Here is a 20,758-nt window from a genome sequence, read left to right on the forward strand (position 1 = left end):
TCCTTTCGGATTAGCCACTGCTCCAAGGATTTTCACAAAGGTACTAGGGTCCCTTCTAGCTGTGCTAAGACCAAGGGGCATTGCAGTTGTACCTTACCTGGACGACATTCTGATTCAAGCGTCGTCCCTCCCTCGAGCAAAGGCTCACACGGACATCGTCCTGGCCTTTCTCAGATCGCACGGCTGGAAAGTGAACGTGGAAAAGAGTTCTCTATCCCCGTCAACAAGGGTTCCCTTCTTGGGAACAATTATAGACTCCTCAGAAATGAGGATTTTTCTAACAGAGGCCAGAAAGACAAAGCTTCTGGACTCTTGTCGAATACTTCATTCCGTTCCTCTTCCTTCCGTAGCTCAGTGCATGGAAGTGATCGGGTTGATGGTAGCGACAATGGACATAGTTCCTTTTGCGCGCATTCATCTAAGACCATTACAACTGTGCATGCTCAGTCAGTGGAATGGGGACTATACAGACTTGTCTCCAAAGATACAAGTAAATCAGAGGACCAGAGACTCACTCCGTTGGTGGCTGTCCCTGGACAACCTGTCACGAGGGATGACATTCCACAGACCAGAGTGGGTCATTGTCACGACCGACGCCAGTCTGATGGGCTGGGGCGCGGTCTGGGGATCCCTGAAAGCTCAGGGTCTTTGGTCTCGGGAAGAATCTCTTCTACCGATAAATATTCTGGAACTGAGAGCGATATTCAATGCTCTCAAGGCTTGGCCTCAGCTAGCGAGGACCAAGTTCATACGGTTTCAATCAGACAACATGACGACTGTTGCGTACATCAACCATCAGGGGGGAACAAGGAGTTCCCTAGCGATGGAAGAAGTGACCAAGATTATTCTATGGGCGGAGTCTCACTCCTGCCACCTGTCTGCTATCCACATCCCGGGAGTGGAAAATTGGGAAGCGGATTTTCTGAGTCGTCAGACATTGCATCCGGGGGAGTGGGAACTCCATCCGGAAATCTTTGCCCAAGTCACTCAACTTTGGGGCATTCCAGACATGGATCTGATGGCCTCTCGTCAGAACTTCAAAGTTCCTTGCTACGGGTCCAGATCCAGGGATCCCAAGGCGGCTCTAGTGGATGCACTAGTAGCACCTTGGACCTTCAAACTAGCTTATGTGTTCCCGCCGTTTCCTCTCATCCCCAGGCTGGTAGCCAGGATCAATCAGGAGAGGGCGTCGGTGATCTTGATAGCTCCTGCGTGGCCACGCAGGACTTGGTATGCAGATCTGGTGAATATGTCATTGGCTCCACCTTGGAAGCTACCTTTGAGACGAGACCTTCTTGTTCAGGGTCCGTTCGAACATCCGAATCTGGTTTCACTCCAGCTGACTGCTTGGAGATTGAACGCTTGATTTTATCGAAGCGAGGTTTCTCAGATTCTGTTATCGATACTCTTGTTCAGGCCAGAAAGCCTGTAACTAGAAAGATTTACCACAAAATTTGGAAAAAATATATCTGTTGGTGTGAATCTAAAGGATTCCCTTGGGACAAGGTTAAGATTCCTAGGATTCTATCCTTCCTTCAAGAAGGATTGGAAAAGGGATTGTCGGCAAGTTCCCTGAAGGGACAGATTTCTGCCTTGTCGGTGTTACTTCACAAAAAACTGGCAGCTGTGCCAGATGTTCAAGCCTTTGTTCAGGCTCTGGTTAGAATCAAGCCTGTTTACAAACCTTTGACTCCTCCTTGGAGTCTCAATCTAGTTCTTTCAGTTCTTCAGGGGGTTCCGTTTGAACCCTTACATTCCGTTGATATTAAGTTATTATCTTGGAAAGTTTTGTTTTTAGTTGCAATTTCTTCTGCTAGAAGAGTTTCAGAATTATCTGCTCTGCAGTGTTCTCCTCCTTATCTGGTGTTCCATGCAGATAAGGTGGTTTTACGTACTAAACCTGGTTTTCTTCCAAAAGTTGTTTCTAACAAAAACATTAACCAGGAGATTATCGTACCTTCTCTGTGTCCGAAACCAGTTTCAAAGAAGGAACGCTTGTTGCACAATTTGGATGTTGTTCGCGCTCTAAAATTCTATTTAGATGCTACAAAGGATTTTAGACAAACATCTTCCCTGTTTGTTGTTTATTCAGGTAAAAGGAGAGGTCAAAAAGCAACTTCTACCTCTCTCTCTTTTTGGATTAAAAGCATCATCAGGTTGGCTTACGAGACTGCCGGACGGCAGCCTCCCGAAAGAATCACGGCTCATTCCACTAGGGCTGTGGCTTCCACATGGGCCTTCAAGAACGAGGCTTCTGTTGATCAGATATGTAGGGCAGCGACTTGGTCTTCACTGCACACTTTTACCAAATTTTACAAGTTTGATACTTTTGCTTCTTCTGAGGCTATTTTTGGGAGAAAGGTTTTGCAAGCCGTGGTGCCTTCCATTTAGGTGACCTGATTTGCTCCCTCCCTTCATCCGTGTCCTAAAGCTTTGGTATTGGTTCCCACAAGTAAGGATGACGCCGTGGACCGGACACACCTATGTTGGAGAAAACAGAATTTATGTTTACCTGATAAATTTCTTTCTCCAACGGTGTGTCCGGTCCACGGCCCGCCCTGGTTTTTTAATCAGGTCTGATAATTTATTTTCTTTAACTACAGTCACCACGGTACCATATGGTTTCTCCTATGCTATTATTCCTCCTTAACGTCGGTCGAATGACTGGGGTAGGCGGAGCCTAGGAGGGATCATGTGACCAGCTTTGCTGGGCTCTTTGCCATTTCCTGTTGGGGAGGAGAATATCCCACAAGTAAGGATGACGCCGTGGACCGGACACACCGTTGGAGAAAGAAATTTATCAGGTAAACATAAATTCTGTTTTTGATAACTGCTTTTGTCTTTTAGGTCTTGGAGACTTGCACTTCAGAAGAATATTTTTAAAATCCTTTATACAGGATTCTCTTAGGCACTGAGCAGGCACATTATGTATGTTGAGACTAGGGGTTAATCTTCCCTTTATTGGAATATTTTCCCTCTTTGGGCTAATTTTGTTGAAATACTTTTAGTATATGTGTGGCTTATGTTTTATACAGTGATTTATGTATAAACTTAAAATTTGGCAGTTGGTTTTCTTTGCTTGCTTAGCTAGAACAGGCTAACTGACAGACTGCTTGAGCGGTTGTGTAAATTTAGCTCAGGTGTTGTAGGCAGAGGGAAACGCGCGCCTTTTACTTACTGCGTCGTTTCCTCTCTCTGCCGGTCATGTGACTTCTCTCTGCTGTCGGATATTCACGGAGCGGAGCAGTATCATTTAATTTCAGTCTCTTCAGTGTCGATCTACTATATGATAGTTTTAGAGACTTCTGGCAGCCAAATTGTGTATAAATATTACGGTAAGGCACCTCAGCCTGTCTGAGGTGTAGGGGGCCTGATTGGTTTATTATTTTAAAGAATTTTTGCATAACGTTAAGCAGCTGTGGTATTAAAGATTCTTAAAGTGACAGTGTATTTAAAAAAATTCTACAATTTGGGGAATTTTTTAATTAGTATTACGGACATGGAAGACTCTTTCTCTTTTGACAAATGCTTGTTATGCCTAGAGGCACAAATTGTTTTGCCAATGCAATTCTGTGCTGCATGCTTAGCTAGAACACTTCAGTTTAAAGATAAATTGTTGCCCTCTGAGCCCAATGTGTCTCAGGATGATGCTGTTCAGGCAATGCCACAGATTTCTCCTCAGACATCCCAAGCCTCTATGGCATCACATGCAGTGCCCTGCAGCTCCTCTCTGCCTCCTGGAGGAGTTTATTTGCCTGCAGATTTTGCTGCACAGGTATATTCTGCAGTATCTGCAGCATTATCTGCTTTTCCTATGCTGGGAAAACGTAAGAGGAAAATTAGACATTTAGATAGTAAGGTTTCTGTTCCACCTACTGCTACGCAGGTGGAAGCCCAACTAGTCTTAATATAAGGGGAAACAATTAAAGAAACACTCAGCTGAGTCTGTCAGCATGAAGGGTCGGCCCCCGGTCCGGGATCTGATCAAGAGGGGGGCAGACTTTCCCTGTTTTGTCAAGCATGGAGACGAGATGTCCCAGATCCTTGGGCTGTGGACATAGTATCTCAGTGTTACAAAATCAAATTCAAAACTTTCCCTCCCAGGGGCAGATTACACCCCTCAAGATTATCTGTAGACCAGGTAAAAAGAGAGGCATTCTTGAACTGCGTTCAGGACCTTTCTTCCCTGGGAGTGATTGTTCGAGTTCAGTAAGAGAACAGGGTCTAGGATTCTATCAAATCTGTTCGTGGTGCCCAAAAAAGAGGGAACTTTTCGATCCATTTTAGACCTAAAGTGCCTCAACAAGTTTCTTAGAGTACCGTCCTTCAAAATGGAAACCATTCGTTCCATTCTTATTTTGGTCTAAGAGGGTCAGTTCATGACGACCAAAGACCTGAAGAACGCATATCTTCATGTTCCCATCCACAGGTATCATCACAAATTACTGAGATTCGCCTTTCTAGACAAACACTTTCAGTTTGTGGCTCTTCCGTTTGGCCTTGCCACAGCTCCCAGAATTTTCTCAAAGGTTCTGGGGGCTCTCTTGGCAGTGATCAGGTCTCAGGGAATTGCAGAGGCACCCTACCTAGATGACATATTGGTTCAGACGCCATCATTTCAACAAGCAATCTCTCATACAGAGATCTTGTCTTTTCTGCGTTCCCACGGTTCGAAAGTGAATCTGGAAGAGAGTTCCCTTGTTCCAGCTACAAGGGTGGTTTTCTTAGGGACCATAATAGATTCCCTATCTATGAAAAAATTTCTGACGGAGGTCAGAAAATCCAGAATTCTCTCCTCTTGCCTCTCTCTACAGTCTACTGTTCGGCCATCAGTGGCTCAATGTATGGAAGTAATTCGTCTGATGGTCGCTACCATGGACATCATTCCCTTTGCTCGAGTTCCATTTGAAAGCTCTGCAATTATGCATGCTCAGACAATGGAGACCATTCAAATCTGTCTCAGAGGAGAGATCTAGACCAGTTGACAAGAGACTCTCTCCCGTGGTGGCTTTCTCAGGACCATCTGTCTCAGGGCACATGCTTCCAGAGATCTTTCTGCGTGTTTGCGACCATGAACGCCAGCCAGTTAGGCTGGGGAGCAGTCTGGGACTCGTTAAAGGCGCAGGGACTATGGATTCGGGAGGAATCTGCTCTCTCCATAAACAACTTGGAATTGAGAGTGATTTACAATGCTCTGACGGCTTGGCCTCAATTGTCCTTAGCCCGGTTTATCAGATTTCAGTTGGACAACATCACCTCAGTGGCTTACATCAACCATCAGGGAGAAACTGAGTTCCTTAGCCATTAAGGAGGTGGTACGGATTATTCAGTGGGCGGAAGTTCACAATTGTTGTCTATCTGCCATCCACATTCTTGGAGTGGACAACTAGGAAGCGGATTTCCTGAGCAGACAGACATTTCATCCCGGGCAGTAGGCTCTCCATCTGGAGGTGTTCTCCAGGTTAACACTGCAATGGGGGGGGGGGGTGCCGGAGTTGGATCTGATGGCGTCTCACGGAACGCCATCAGGCCGCTCTAATAGATGCTCTTCCGGTTCCTTGGGGTTTCGGTCTAGCATACCTGTTTCCTCCATTTGCGCATCTTCCTCAAGTTATTGCTCGTATCAAACAGGAGAGAGCATCAGGAATTCTAATAGCTCCTGCGTGGCCTCAAAGGATCTGGTATGCAGACCTAGTGAAGATGTCATCTCGGCCACCTTAGAGGTTGCCTCTGAGGAAGGACCTTCTAACTCGGGGTCCATTCCTCCATTTAAATCTCATTTCTCTGAAGCTAACTGCTTGGAGATGTTACTCGAAAAATGTACCGTAAGGTATGGCGTAAATACCTTTTATTTGTGTTATTCTAAAGACTCCTTTATGAGTAGGGTCAGGATTCCTAGAATTTTGTATTCTCCAGGAAGATCTGGAGAAAGGGTTGCCAGTCAGTTCTCTGAAAGGTCAGATTTCTGTATTATCTATTTTGTTACAAAAGCATCTGGAGGATGTGCCAGATGTTCAATCTTTTTGTCAGTCCCTGGTTAGAATAAGGCCTGTGTTTAAACCTGTTTCTCCTCCTTGGAGCCTTAATCTTGTTCTTAAAGTTTTGCAGCAGGCTCCGTTTGAGCCAATGCATTCCATAGATATTAAGTTGCTATCTTGGAAGGTTTTGTTTCTTATTGCGATCTCTTCTGCTCAGAGTTTCGGAGCTCTCAACTTTGCAGTGTGATTCGCCTTACCTTATCTTTCATGCGGATATGGTGGTTCTTCGTACTAAATTGGGGTTTCTTCCTAAAGTTGTTTCGGATAGAAATATGAATCAGGAAATTGTTCTTCCTTCTCTCTGTCCCAATCCTCCTTCTCATAAAGAACGTTTGCTGCACAACTTGGATGTTGTGCGTGCTCTAAAATTCTACCTACAGGTGACTAAGGATTTTCGCCAGTCTTCTGCCCTGTTTGTTTCTCAGGAAAGCGTAAGGGTCAAAAGGCTACTGCTACTTCTCTTTCCCTCTGGTTGAGAAGTATGATTCGTTTTGCTCATGAGATTGCTGGACAGCAGCCTCCTGAGAGAATCACAGCTCATTCCACTAGGGCTGTCTCCTCTTCTTGGGCTTTCAAAGATAAAGCTTCTGTGGAACAGCTTTGCAAGGCTGCAACTTGCTCCTCTCTGCATACTTTGTCCAAATGTTATACTTTTGCCTCGGGTGAGCCCCCTTTTGGGAGAAAGGTTCTTCTAGCGGTGGTGCCTTCTGTTTAAGTCTCCCTGTCTTGTTCTCCTTCCCTGTTCATTCTGTGTCCTTTAGCTTGAGTATTGGTTCCCACTAGTAATTGAATGACGTTGTGGACTCTCCATATCTTAGGAAAGAAAACAAAATTATGCTTACTTAATAAATTTCTTTCTTTCCGGATATGGAGAGTCCACGATCCCACCCTTTATTAAGACAGTTATTTTTGACTAAACCTCAGGCACCTCTACACCTTTGTGTTATTCCTTTTTCATTTCCCTGCGGTCGAATAATTGGGATTATGGGTAGGGGGGGTGACACTTAACAGCTTTGCTGTGATGCGCTTTGCCTCCTCCTGCTGGCCAGGAGTGATATTCCCACTAGTAATTGAATGACGTTGTGGACTCTCCATATCCGGAAAGAAAGACATTTATCAGGTAAGTATACATTTTGTTTTTGTCAAAAGCAAAATACCATTATCAGTAAAATAGAAGTTGCATTGAACCAGAATATTATACTAGGTGGACATTATTTTTTATTCTTGCCATATGTGGATAGGTATTCTAAATCTTACCTTTCTTTTTATAACAAAGCCGAACAGATCAAATCACATATATTCAATAGGACTTGATCTCGTAGTTCAGATTTAGTTAAAATATAGGAAAAGCCATTGACAGGTTGTATGTATTAGTTTTTCTTATGTGGTTGAGACTCTGAACTTCATGTCATTGTGGGTAAAAGACAGTCCTCTACTCCATTAGGTTCAGAATGTGTTTATCCTGGCTTCAGAGAGAGAGTCTTTCGTGGACCAGGTGAAAGACATCATTGATAAGGCAGATGAGATGCTAAGTGAGGATGTTGGTGTGGAGCCTGAAGGAGAGCAAGGAATAGAGAGCCTGCCTATCAAGGATGAGTCATACTACATTGAGTCACAGGTATTGATTTTGCATGTTCTGTAAGTGGATAAGCTGAATTATTATAACTATGGGGAATAGTTTGTACCTTTTCTAAGATAGTATAGAAGGATCTAAAAACACACTGAACTAATGTAGAACGTTTTTGTAGACACTACTGTAAAATTTGTTTCCATTGTGTTATACTGGCTGCAGAGTATTTAAATGCATTGCTAATTGATCTTTTAGGTTTATTATTGTATTTCAAATAGCCGGTTATGTTCATTGAAATAATTTTTTCCCCCCAAGGAAATGCCTATTTAGCCTGCAAGAATAGGGCACCTAGTTATTATCTCTCACTGTACATAATTGCCAGGATACTGAAGTTTTTACTGTAGTTGGTCGTTTCAAAGGTCAAAACTATCTAAGTGCAAAAATAAACGTAAATTAAACAATTTTCAATACAGTTAATACTCAAAATTACAGTACAGGGTCCCTTTAAAAAGGATATTAACACAATTTCCCCTTTAAATGTGTTTGTATTAAATAAAGCCTCATTAAAGTTGAATTTAGTTCATTTTTACATGCCCATGCTGGCAACATCAGAAGATAAAGGAAACGTGCATGAATCTCTCAACCTTGTGCTAAGTCTGTATAGTATGATTATTCGGTTTCAATTACCCTGTAAAAAGGCTTATTAAGCATATGCATATGGAAATATTTTTTGAACCATTATCCTGTGGCTAATTGTCCACAGTATTATATTTTCATTTTCTTCTTTCCTTTAAAGATTTATTCTGATAAGTAAATGTTTTGGGTGTCAGTCTGAGGCATGGAGTTATTTATGAGTCAGCACTAATTGGCTAAAATGCAAGTCTGTCAAAAGAACTGAGATAAGGGGGCAGCCTGCAGAGGCTTAGATACAAGGTCATCACAGAAGTAAAAATTATATTAATATGACCATGCTGGTTATGCAAAACTGGGGAATGGGTAGTAAAGGCATTATCTATCTATTATCTAAATGCAAGAGTAGACTGTCCCTTTAATAGCCTAAAGCAGGTGATTGAGTAGAAATCTATAAAACCAAGAGAACAAAGCAAAATTGGTTATAAAAGTAAATTGGAAACGTGTTTAAAATTACATGCCCTATTTGAAACATGAAAGTTTTTTTTTTTACTTGACTGTCCCTTTAAATTCCCCTATAGTGTTTGTCATTAAGAGTGGAAGTTTATTCTATAAACCAATCACCCTTTCTGTAAAGAAGTGCTTCCTCAAATTATTTCTGAATCTACTACCCTTCAGCTTCAGATCATGATCCCTTGTTCTTGAATTTTTCTTTTTATGAAAAATACTCACAGCTTCAGCTTTACTAAGCTCCTTAATATACTTGAAAGTTGTTATCATATCACCTATTTCCATTCTCTCCTCTAAGCTATTCATATTTTTGTTATTGAGTTTCTCCTGGTAAGTTTTTTATTTTTTAGACCATGTACCATTTTGGTAGCCCCCCTTTGCACAGATTACAGTTTGTTTTTATACTTCTGGAGATATGGCCTCCAGAACTGCACACAATACTCAAAATGAGGCCTAACTAATCTGATCTGTAAAATGGCACAAGAACCTTACTATTTCTGCTGCCTATACCAATACAACCAATAATTCTACTGGCCTTACTCACTGCAGTACTAAATTGAATACTAAATTTTAAATCATAATTTTAAACTTTAGATCCCCAGTCATTGGTCCAATCCTCCAATATTTGGATATCAATTCTCATTTTCTATAGCCCCCCTGGAACATCTACTCTATTACACATTTTTGTATCATCTGCAAACAGACATACTCCCCCTTGTAGCCCTTTGCTGATATCTCTGATAAATATTAAAGGGATACTAAACCCAAATGTTTTCTTTCATAATTAAGATAGAGCATGCAATTTTAAGCAACTTTCTAATTTACTCCTATTATCATTTTTTCTTTGTTCTTTGCCATCTTTATTTGTAAAGCAAGAATGCAAGTTTAGGAGCCGGCCCATTTTTGGTTCAGAACCTAGGTTGCGCTTGCTGATTGGTGGCAAAATGTACCCACCGACCAGCAAGGGCTATCCAGGGTGCTAAAACAAAAATGGGCCAGCTCCTTAGCTTAGATTCCTGCTTTTTCAAATAAAGATCGCAAGAGAATGATGAAAAAATAGGAGTAAATTAGAAATTAAAATTGCATGCTGTATCTTAATTATGAAATTAAAAAAATTGGTTTAGTATCCCTTTAAGTATTTCAGATTTGAGGTGTTAGCAGGAGTTTGAGAGAGTTTATATTTTCTAACTGTATTTCTGTGACTTTTAGAGGCTCCAGGGTGAATTCAGGAAACCGGATCCTGTATATTTCTTGCCACAGATATCAGGTATGTTTCACAGTTTAGTAATCAAACATTTTTTATATTTTATTGTAATTGTAGATAACCTTAATCAGAGAGCAAATGATCATTTTTATAACACTCCTTAGCATACAATTAACACAATTCTAATTAAAATATAATTTTATTATAAAAGCCATATACTTTGGCCATGTACTTAAAATTCACATAAATGTTACTTTTCATATTTGTTGATTATCAAAAAGTTTATCATTAAGCTTTAAATGCAAAATAATCTCATTTCTGCAGAATCCTGTGTACCGTATCCGCTCAACGCTGTCTTACTTTCTGATCGCTATGATCCTTACACTAGATGTTTGTAACATAAAATGCAGCAGGCAGAAAACTGCTTGACAATCTCTCTTTAATATTTGTGGATGTTTAGTATACAGGTACATGTGCTTTTTCCCCATTAATGAAACATTTATGGTCCACTGTCATGGAAATATTCAGCAATCGTTTAAGGTTGTATGTGTAACACTTAATTCCAAAAATCTTCTATTTGCTTCAGGGCTGTCATCTTGCTAAGCTTTTGCTCTCCTGTTTCTGACACACACACTGACTCCTGCAATATTTTAGGGTTATGTGTTTATGGTTCTGAAAAAGTTCTAGGTAGCTGCTATGTTACCTCCTAGCACAACTGAGTAAACCAAAACAGTATGGCATCCTTTTCTTTCAAGATCAGCAGGCAGCATGTTTGCAAACTATTGATAACAAGTTTGCCACCCAATTATACAAGTATTGACACATTCCTCAGTTGTCATAGTGGCAGACGGAGTAGTCAAAACATGAGGTAACTTATAAGGTCATGTCAGATATCCCACCAGCCTTCCTTTACCTACTGTCATAAAAGGACATACAATTGTGCAATAATAAATGTGGGCAGCGTATTGCTGCCCTTAGTGTACTCCAACGATAGTGTTAGTGCTGTTATTTCCTGAGAATAATGTAGTTTAGAACTTTTTCTTGGACACTGTGCAGATAAGTTCTTAATGCCTTCAATTGATCACAGAAGACAACCAGCTTTGCAGTGTAAGGGCCCTCCTTTTTTAGTGTCCATTGATCTAATGCCCTCCACTCTAGTAAGATTATCTAAGAAATTTTGTCCGTACTGTAAGATTCCTCAGAATTTTAGAAAGGAAAATTTTAGCTTGAGAATTGTTTTGAATTGCAAAATAATGCTCAAATAAATTCCCCAAAGCTTTTGCGAGATTTCTCTACATGCCAGCACATTTTTGGTCATCAGGCCCTTAGTGGGTAATGTATTAAGATGCACAGGAAAATCTTGCTAAGTTGGCTGTCCCTGAATGAAAATAAAATTATCATTAGAAAAAAAATATAACTGCTATGACATTTTATTTATATACAGGATTGTGATATAAGCTTTCTCCAACATAGGTGTGTCCGGTCCACGGCGTCATCCTTACTTGTGGGATATTCTCTTCCCCAACAGGAAATGGCAAAGAGCCCAGCAAAGCTGGTCACATGATCCCTCCTAGGCTCCGCCTACCCCAGTCATTCTCTTTGCCGTTGCACAGGCAACATCTCCACGGAGATGGTTAAGAGTTTTTTGGTGTTTAAATGTAGTTTTTATCCTTCAATCAAGTGTTTGTTATTTTAAAATAGTGCTGGTATGTACTATTTACTCTGAAACAGAAAAGAGATGAAGATTTCTGTTTGTAAGAGGAAGATGATTTTAGCAAACGTTACTAAAATCGATTGCTGTTTCCACACAGGACTGTTGAGATGAAGTAACTTCAGTTGGGGGAAACAGTTGGCAGACTTTTCTGCTTGAGGTATGACTGGCCACATTTCTAACAAGACTATGTAATGCTGGAAGGCTGTCATTTCCCCTATGGGGACCGGTAAGCCATTTTCTTAGATTAAGTAAAAGAATAAAGGGCTTCATAAGGGCTTAAAAAACTGGTAGACATTTTTCTGGGCTAAAACGATTACTTTGCTAAGCATATTTTGCAGATTATAACTCTTAATAGTTATTATAATCTTGGGGATTGTTTTAAAAAATGGCAGGCACTGTATTGGACACCTTTTTCAGATGGGGGCCTTTTCTAGTCATAGGCAGAGCCTCATTTTCGCGCCACTAATGCGCAGTTGTTTTTGGAGAGCAAGGCATGCAGATGCATGTGTGAGGAGCTAAGAACCACTGAAAAAGCTTATAGAAGGCATCATTTGGTATCGTATTCCCCTCTGGGCTTGGTTGGGTCTCAGCAAAGCAGATAGCTGGGACTGTATAGGGGTTAAATGTAAAAACGGCTCCGGTTCCGTTATTTTAAGGGTTAAAGCTTTCAAATTTGGTGTGCAATACTTTTAAGGATTTAAGACACTGTGGTGAAATTTTGGTGAATTTTGAACAATTCCTTCATACTTTTTCACATATTCAGTAATAAAGTGTGTTCAGTTTAAAATTTAAAGTGACAGTAACGGTTTTATTTTAAAACGTTTTTTGTGCTTTGTTGACAAGTTTAAGCCTGTTTAACATGTCTGTACCATCAAATAAGCTATGTTCTATATGTATGAAAACTAAGGTTTCTCCCCATTTAAATTTATGTGATAATTGTGCCATAGTGTCCAAACAAAGTAGAGACAATGATGCCACAGATAATGATATTGCCCAAGATGATTCCTCAAATGAGGGGAGTAAGCATGATACTGCATCATCCCCTTCTGTGTCTACACCAGTTTTGCCCACACAAGAGGCCCCTAGTACATCTAGTGCGCCAATACTTATTACCATGCAACAATTAACGGCTGTAATGGATAATTCTATTGCAAACATTTTATCCAAAATGCCTACTTATCAGAGAAAGCGCGATTGCTCTGTTTTAAACACTGAAGAGCAAGTGGACGCTGATGATAACTGTTCTGACATACCCTCACACCAATCTGAAGCGGCCAGGAGGGAGGTTTTGTCTGAGGGAGAAATTTCAGATTCAGGAAAAATTTCTCAACAAGCTGAACCTGATGTTGTAACATTTAAATTTAAATTAGAACATCTCCGCGCACTGCTTAAGGAGGTATTATCTACTCTGGATGATTGTGACAATTTGGTCATTCCAGAGAAATTATGTAAGATGGACAAGTTCCTAGAGGTTCCGGTGCCCCCCGATGCTTTTCCTATACCCAAGCGGGTGGCGGACATAGTAAATAAGGAGTGGGAAAGGCCCGGCATACCTTTTGTTCCTCCCCCTATATTTAAAAAATTATTTCCTATAGTCGACCCCAGAAAGGACTTATGGCAGACAGTCCCCAAGGTCGAGGGGGCGGTTTCTACTCTAAACAAACGCACTACTATTCCTATAGAAGATAGTTGTGCTTTCAAAAATCCTATGGATAAAAAATTAGAGGGTTTGCTTAAAAAGATGTTTGTTCAGCAAGGTTACCTTCTACAACCAATTTCATGCATTGTTCCTGTCACTACGGCAGCGTGTTTCTGGTTCGAAGAACTAGAAAAGTCGCTCAATAAAGAATCTTCGTATGAGGAGGTTATGGACAGAGTTCAAGCACTTAAATTGGCTAACTCTTTTATTTTAGATGCCGCTTTGCAATTAGCTAGATTAGCGGCGAAAAATTCAGGGTTTGCTATCGTGGCGCGCAGAGCGCTTTGGCTAAAGTCTTGGTCAGCGGATGTGTCTTCCAAGACAAAATTGCTTAACATCCCTTTCAAGGGTAAAACACTGTTTGGTCCTGATTTGAAAGAGATTATTTCAGACATCACCGGGGGAAAGGGCCACGCCCTCCCTCAGGATGGGTCTTTTAAGGCTAAAAATAAGCCTAATTTTCGTCCCTTTCGCAGAAACGGACCAGCCTCTAATTCTACATCCTCTATGCAAGAGGGTAATACTTCACAACCCAAACCAGCCTGGAGACCGATGCAAGGCTGGAACAAGGGTAAGCAGGCCAAGAAGCCTGCCACTGCTACCAAAACAGCATGAAGGGATGGCCCCCGATCCGGGACCGGATCTGGTGGGGGGCAGACTTTCTCTCTTTGCTCAGGCTTGGGCAAGAGATGTTCAGGATCCTTGGGCACTAGAAATAGTTTCTCAAGGTTATCTCCTAGAATTCAAGGAACTACCCCCAAGGGGAAGGTTCCACAGGTCTCAATTATCTTCAAACCAAATAAAAAGACAGGCATTCTTACATTGTGTAGAAGACCTGTTAAGGATGGGAGTAATTCATCCAGTTCCAATAGGAGAACAAGGGATGGGGTTTTACTCCAACCTGTTCATAGTTCCCAAAAAAAAGGGAACATTCAGACCAATTTTAGATCTCAAGATCCTAAACAAATTTCTCAGGGTTCCATCGTTCAAAATGGAAACCATTCGAACGATCCTTCCCACCATCCAGGAAGGTCAATTTATGACCACGGTGGATTTAAAGGATGCGTACCTACATATTCCTATCCACAAGGAACATCATCAGTTCCTAAGGTTCGCTTTTCTGGACAAGCATTACCAGTTTGTGGCACTTCCATTCGGATTAGCCACTGCTCCGAGAATTTTCACAAAGGTACTAGGGTCCCTTCTAGCGGTTCTAAGACCAAGGGGCATTGCAGTAGTACCTTACTTGGACGACAACCTGATTCAAGCGTCGTCTCTGTCAAAAGCAAAGGCTCATACGGACATCGTCCTAGCCTTTCTCAGATCTCACGGATGGAAAGTGAACAAAGAAAAAAGTTCTCTGTCCCCGTCAACAAGAGTTCCCTTCTTGGGAACAATAATAGATTCCTTAGAAATTAGGATTTTTCTGACAGAGGTCAGAAAATCAAAAATTCTAAGCTCTTGTCAAGTACTTCATTCTGTTCTTCGTCCTTCCATAGCGCAGTGCATGGAAGTAATAGGATTGATGGTTGCAGCAATGGACATAGTTCCTTTTGCACGAATTCATCTAAGACCATTACAACTGTGCATGCTCAGACAGTGGAATGGGGATTATACAGACTTGTCTCCGACGATTCAAGTAGATCAAAAGACCAGAGATTCACTCCGTTGGTGGCTGATCCTGGACGACCTGTCACAGGGAATGAGCTTCCGCAGACCAGAGTGGGTCATTGTCACGACCAACGCCAGTCTGGTGGGCTGGGGCGCGGTCTGGGAACCCCTGAAAGCTCAGGGTCTATGGTCTCGGGAAGAATCTCTTCTCCCGATAAACATTCTGGAGCTGAGAGCGATATTCAATGCTCTCAAAGCCTGGCCTCAACTAGCAAAGGCCAAATTCATAAGGTTTCAATCAGACAACATGACGACTGTTGCATATATCAACCATCAGGGGGGAACAAGGAGTTCCCTGGCGATGGAGGAAGTGACCAAGATAATTCAATGGGCGGATGATCACTCCTGCCACTTGTCTGCAATCCACATCCCAGGAGTGGAAAATTGGGAAGCGGATTTTCTGAGTCGTCAGACATTCCATCCGGGGGAGTGGGAACTCCATCCGGAAATCTTTGCCCAAATAACTCAATTATGGGGCATTCCAGACATGGATCTGATGGCGTCTCGTCAGAACTTCAAGGTTCCTTGCTACGGGTCCAGATCCAGGGATCCCAAGGCGACTCTAGTAGATGCACTAGTAGCACCTTGGACCTTCAACCTAGCTTATGTATTCCCACCGTTTCCTCTCATTCCCAGGCTGGTAGCCAGGATCAATCAGGAGAGGGCTTCGGTGATCTTGATAGCTCCTGCGTGGCCACGCAGGACTTGGTATGCAGACCTGGTGAATATGTCATCGGCTCCACCATGGAAGCTACCTTTGAGACAGGACCTTCTTGTTCAAGGTCCATTCGAACATCCGAATCTGGTCTCCCTCCAACTGACGGCTTGGAGATTGAACGCTTGATTTTATCAATGCGTGGGTTTTCAGATTCTGTAATAGATACTATGATTCAGGCTAGAAAGCCTGTAACTAGAAAAATTTACCATAAAATATGGAAAAAATATATCTGTTGGTGTGAATCTAAAGGATTCCCATGGAACAAGATAAAAATTCCTAAGATTCTATCCTTTCTACAAGAAGGTTTGGAGAAAGGATTATCTGCAAGTTCTCTGAAGGGACAGATCTCTGCTTTATCTGTTTTACTTCACAAACGGCTGGCAGCTGTGCCAGATGTTCAAGCATTTGTTCAGGCTCTGGTTAGAATCAAGCCTGTTTACAGACCTTTGACTCCTCCCTGGAGTCTAAATCTAGTTCTTTCAGTTCTTCAAGGGGTTCCGTTTGAACCCTTACATTCCGTAGATATTAAGTTATTATCTTGGAAAGTTTTGTTTTTGGTTGCAATTTCTTCTGCTAGAAGAGTTTCAGAGTTATCTGCTCTGCAGTGTTTTCCGCCCTATCTGGTGTTCCATGCAGATAAGGTGGTTTTGCGTACTAAGCCTGGTTTTCTTCCGAAAGTTGTTTCCAACAAAAATATTAACCAGGAGATAGTTGTACCTTCTTTGTGTCCGAATCCAGTTTCAAAGAAGGAACGTTTGTTACACAATTTGGACGTAGTCCGTGCTCTAAAATTCTATTTAGAGGCTACTAAAGATTTCAGACAAACATCTTCCTTGTTTGTTGTTTATTCTGGTAAAAGGAGAGGTCAAAAAGCAACTTCTACCTCTTTCTTTTTGGGTTAAAAGCATTATCCGATTGGCTTATGAGACTGCCGGACGGCAGCCTCCTGAAAGAATCACAGCTCACTCCACTAGGGCTGTGGCTTCCACATGGGCCTTCAAGAACGAGGCTTCTGTTGACCAGATATGTAAGGCAGCGACTTGGTCTTCACTGCACACTTTTGCCAAATTTTACAAATTTGATACTTTTGCTTCTTCGGAGGCTATTTTTGGGAGAAAGGTTTTGCAAGCCGTGGTGCCTTCCATTTAGGTGACCTGATTTGCTCCCTCCCTTCATCCGTGTCCTAAAGCTTTGGTATTGGTTCCCACAAGTAAGGATGACGCCGTGGACCGGACACACCTATGTTGGAGAAAACAGAATTTATGCTTACCTGATAAATTACTTTCTCCAACGGTGTGTCCGGTCCACGGCCCGCCCTGGTTTTTTTAATCTGGTCTGATGAATTATTTTCTCTAACTACAGTCACCACGGTATCATATGGTTTCTCCTATGCATATTTCCTCCTGTACGTCGGTCGAATGACTGGGGTAGGCGGAGCCTAGGAGGGATCATGTGACCAGCTTTGCTGGGCTCTTTGCCATTTCCTGTTGGGGAAGAGAATATCCCACAAGTAAGGATGACGCCGTGGACCGGACACACCGTTGGAGAAAGTAATTTATCAGGTAAGCATAAATTCTGTTTTTATGTGCATTTATTCTGCGTTTTTTACCCTAGATCTCCCTCCCAGTGCCAACACACAAGTTGTTCATTCAGCTGGGAGACGCTTTATTGTCAGCCCAGTTCCAGAGAGTCGTTTACGAGAACCCAAGTTCTTCAGTGCAACATCACAAGAATCTCCACTCGCTGGTGAGCTTTTAATATCTTGTTTTTATTCAATTAACATTCTACTAATTATAACTTTCATATTTCTTCAATAAGATGGTAATCGTGCACAATCCATCACATGTGGGATTAAACTCTAGTCCACTAGGTAAAATCACCCAGCATATAACAGCTTTTAATTGCTATCACTTTACCCTAATCCCTCAATTTTTTTTCCTCCAGCAAGGATTGAGGTGAATTCTGAAGTGCTGATCTTCATGTCATTAGATAGGGATTCCCTAACCAAATTGAGACCCATCTCCTTCTCAGAGAGCCTACAAAGAGGGCATCGGGATAGACGGGAGTTCAGCCAGTAAGTCATTATCTTCTCCCAGTGCAGAGATGCTGTCAGCCTTCTAGGAGAAATGTGGGCATGCCCACAAATCCTCTTCTCTACAGTGTGCTGCTCCTTGTTCAAACCTCATCAGATCCTTGTCCTTGTGCTTGCACTGCTTTGGATTGTCACATCTTCTGGAAGCAGTCTCCTGCAGTTAAGCTGAGCACAGTAGAAGGTGCTAACAGGTAAGTACTATGCACCTTCATAGACCGCAGGCTATTAGTATTACCATGTACACATGTTTCAGATAGCCTGGAGACATAGTAACATACACCATTTAACAATTAGTACAGTTTTGGGAACTTTTATAAAAATTGAGGTCTCTTTACGGCGGTCGACTTTAGGCACACACTGGAACTGTCCTCCTCAGCAGACGATCAGAAGGAGATCTAGCCATTTTGCAAGTATTTTTCCCTCATAATGCTGCTTCTGCACCTGGGACCTCAGTGGTTAATGCTTTTGTGCTTAATGGCGCACCTTTACCACCCTCCTCATTGACCAATGGCCATCTTGCTGACACACAGCAGAATTCCTCCTGTACGTCACGAGTGATGAGCATCCTTTATTTGCAGAGCTTGGCTACATTTATTTAATGTTAACCTTTTTGTTTTCTGCAATGGTCATTTTCTAGCATTTTTACAGTGTGCAATTTTGTTCCTCTGGGGGTTTAACCCTTCATGTACATCTTATACTGTTTTGCTATCTAACTGTAGAAACTTAATCTAACCTTACTTATATACTGTGTACTATGGAGCAAACTAGTACAGCTCAAATCCCTGGACATCATGCTGACCCTTTTGGAAGGGCAATCCACAGATAATTTAACCCCTTCACAACAGTGTTTGCTTTGTAAGGATCTGTTGGTGTTTTCCCACTTATGAGCTGTCTGCTAATAAAGGCAATGCTGCATTACCCTGACTTGAAAAAGACAGAGTGCTCAAGGATTTACAACCCATCAGGGTTATCTCCAGGACCGCTATATTCACTTTCCAAATTTAGAATTGATGGCTGTCATACCTCCACCAGTTAAATACACATGCTGGCATGAGAGAGAAGAAAATACTTCACAGGCCTTAGGCTCCTTAAGGACATCCTCAGGAGCAACAAATAAGTATAGTGGAGTCAGATAATCACCCACCCCCACCCCCTGATGAAGAAGTGTCCTTTATTTTCAGGCTGGAGCACATACATACCTTGGAGGCTGAAGATCCTCCAACTAATCTGCCAATAAGATTGAGAAATTATTCAAGGTAGCTCCTAAAAAGTGGTCTACCTTCCCTTTACTTGATTTTGTTTCTGACCTTATCACCAAGGAATATGGAACAAGCCAGGCGTTACTTTTGTTCCCTCCACCAAGTTAAATAACTAGTTCCATTGTTGGCATTATGGGGAAACTTCCAAAAGTGAATGGAGTAGTCTCCACTTTGGCTAGGTGGACTACTATTCCTTTAGAGGACAGCTCCTTCTTCAAGGATCCCATGAACAGAAAGCGTGAAAGCCTTCACAGTCGACCCTTCCAGCTGGCAGGCTATATGTTTCTTCCAGCTGTCAGTGTAGCCTGTGTTGCTGCAACTACTGATGTCTGGTGTGATATTTCTAACCTTGTTTCTCAAGAAGCTTCCCTTGAAGAAATTCAGGATGACTTGAGGTTAGACAAGACTGCAAACCGTTTCATTTCTCCTGCAACTTTTGGAATAATCCCATTATTATGAAAAGTGATGTTATGACTGTTTTGACTAGAAGAGCCTTATGGTGCAAGTTATGGTCTGCTGACATGGTATCCCCAGAGGCAGAACTTTTTTTTCACTTTTTCTTAATGGAAAAAAAGTGGTTTGTTTGCAAGTTAAGTATTACATTAGAAAAATATGTTATACACAGAAACACTTAAAGGGATACTGAACCCAAATCTTGTTTCTTTCATGATTCAGATAGAGCATGCAATTTTAAACAACTTTCTAATTTACTACTATTAATATTTCTTTGTTCTCTTGGTATCTTTATTTGAATAAGCATGGGAGCCGGCCCATTTTTGGTTCAGCCCCCTGGATAGCGCTTGCTGATTTGTGGCAATAAGCCCGCCCCCTCCTCGAATATATTAAAGGTGTGGACCCACGAGCAACTGGTGGGGGGCAGATTGAACCTTTTTCAAGTGGCTTGGGAGAAATTGGTTCAGGATCATTTCCCATGGGTACTGCATTGGCTTTCCGTCTCGCTCTCCTTTCTTTCATGTAATTGGCAAGAGTCCATGAGCTAGTGACGTATGGGATATACAATCCTACCAGGAGGGGCAAAGTTTCCCAAACCTCAAAATGCCTATAAATACACCCCTCACCAAACCCACAATTCAGTTTTACAAACTTTGCCTCCTATGGAGGTGGTGAAGTAAGTTTGTGCTAAGATTTCTACGTTGATATGCGCTTCTCGGCATTGTTGAAGCCCGATTCCTCTCAGAGTACAGCGAATGTCAGAGGGACATGAAGGGAGTATCACTTATTGAATACGATGATTTCCCTAACGGGGGTCTATTTCATAGGTTCTCTGTTATCAGTCGTAGAGATTCATCTCCTACCTCCCTTTTCAGATTGACGATATACTCTCAATTTACCATTACCTCTTCTGATAACTGTTTCAGTACTGGTTTGGCTATCTGCTATATGTGGATGGGTGTCCTTTGGTAAGTATGTTTTTTCTTACTTAAGACACCTCAGCTATGGTTTGGCATTTTATGCATTTATATAAAGTTCTTAATATATGTATTGTACTTATATTTGCCATGAGTCAGGTTCATGTATTTCCTTCTGCAGACTTCTGCAGTTTCATATTTGGGGAAAATAAAAATTTTCTCTTGTTAAGTGTGTTCAGTCCACGGGTCATCCATTACTTATGGGATATATTCTCCTTCCCAA

At 41.8% G+C, this 20,758-nt stretch overlaps 1 protein-coding gene across 10 annotated transcripts in view; it reads left to right on the plus strand.

Moving 5' to 3' along the window:
- The window catches only part of WNK1 (WNK lysine deficient protein kinase 1), a 544,152-nt gene that overhangs the window by 358,479 nt on the left and 164,915 nt on the right, over positions 1–20,758 (plus strand). For all 10 annotated transcript variants that reach the window (XM_053718830.1, XM_053718834.1, XM_053718833.1 and 7 more), the window contains 3 exons: positions 7,483–7,656; positions 9,958–10,015; positions 17,369–17,500. In XM_053718830.1, the coding sequence (XP_053574805.1) occupies positions 7,483–7,656; positions 9,958–10,015; positions 17,369–17,500 (364 nt within the window). The remainder of the gene's footprint in view (positions 1–7,482; positions 7,657–9,957; positions 10,016–17,368; positions 17,501–20,758) is intronic.

The sequence above is a fragment of the Bombina bombina genome, chromosome 6 (genome assembly GCF_027579735.1).
Source record: "Bombina bombina isolate aBomBom1 chromosome 6, aBomBom1.pri, whole genome shotgun sequence".
NCBI lineage: Eukaryota > Metazoa > Chordata > Amphibia > Anura > Bombinatoridae > Bombina > Bombina bombina.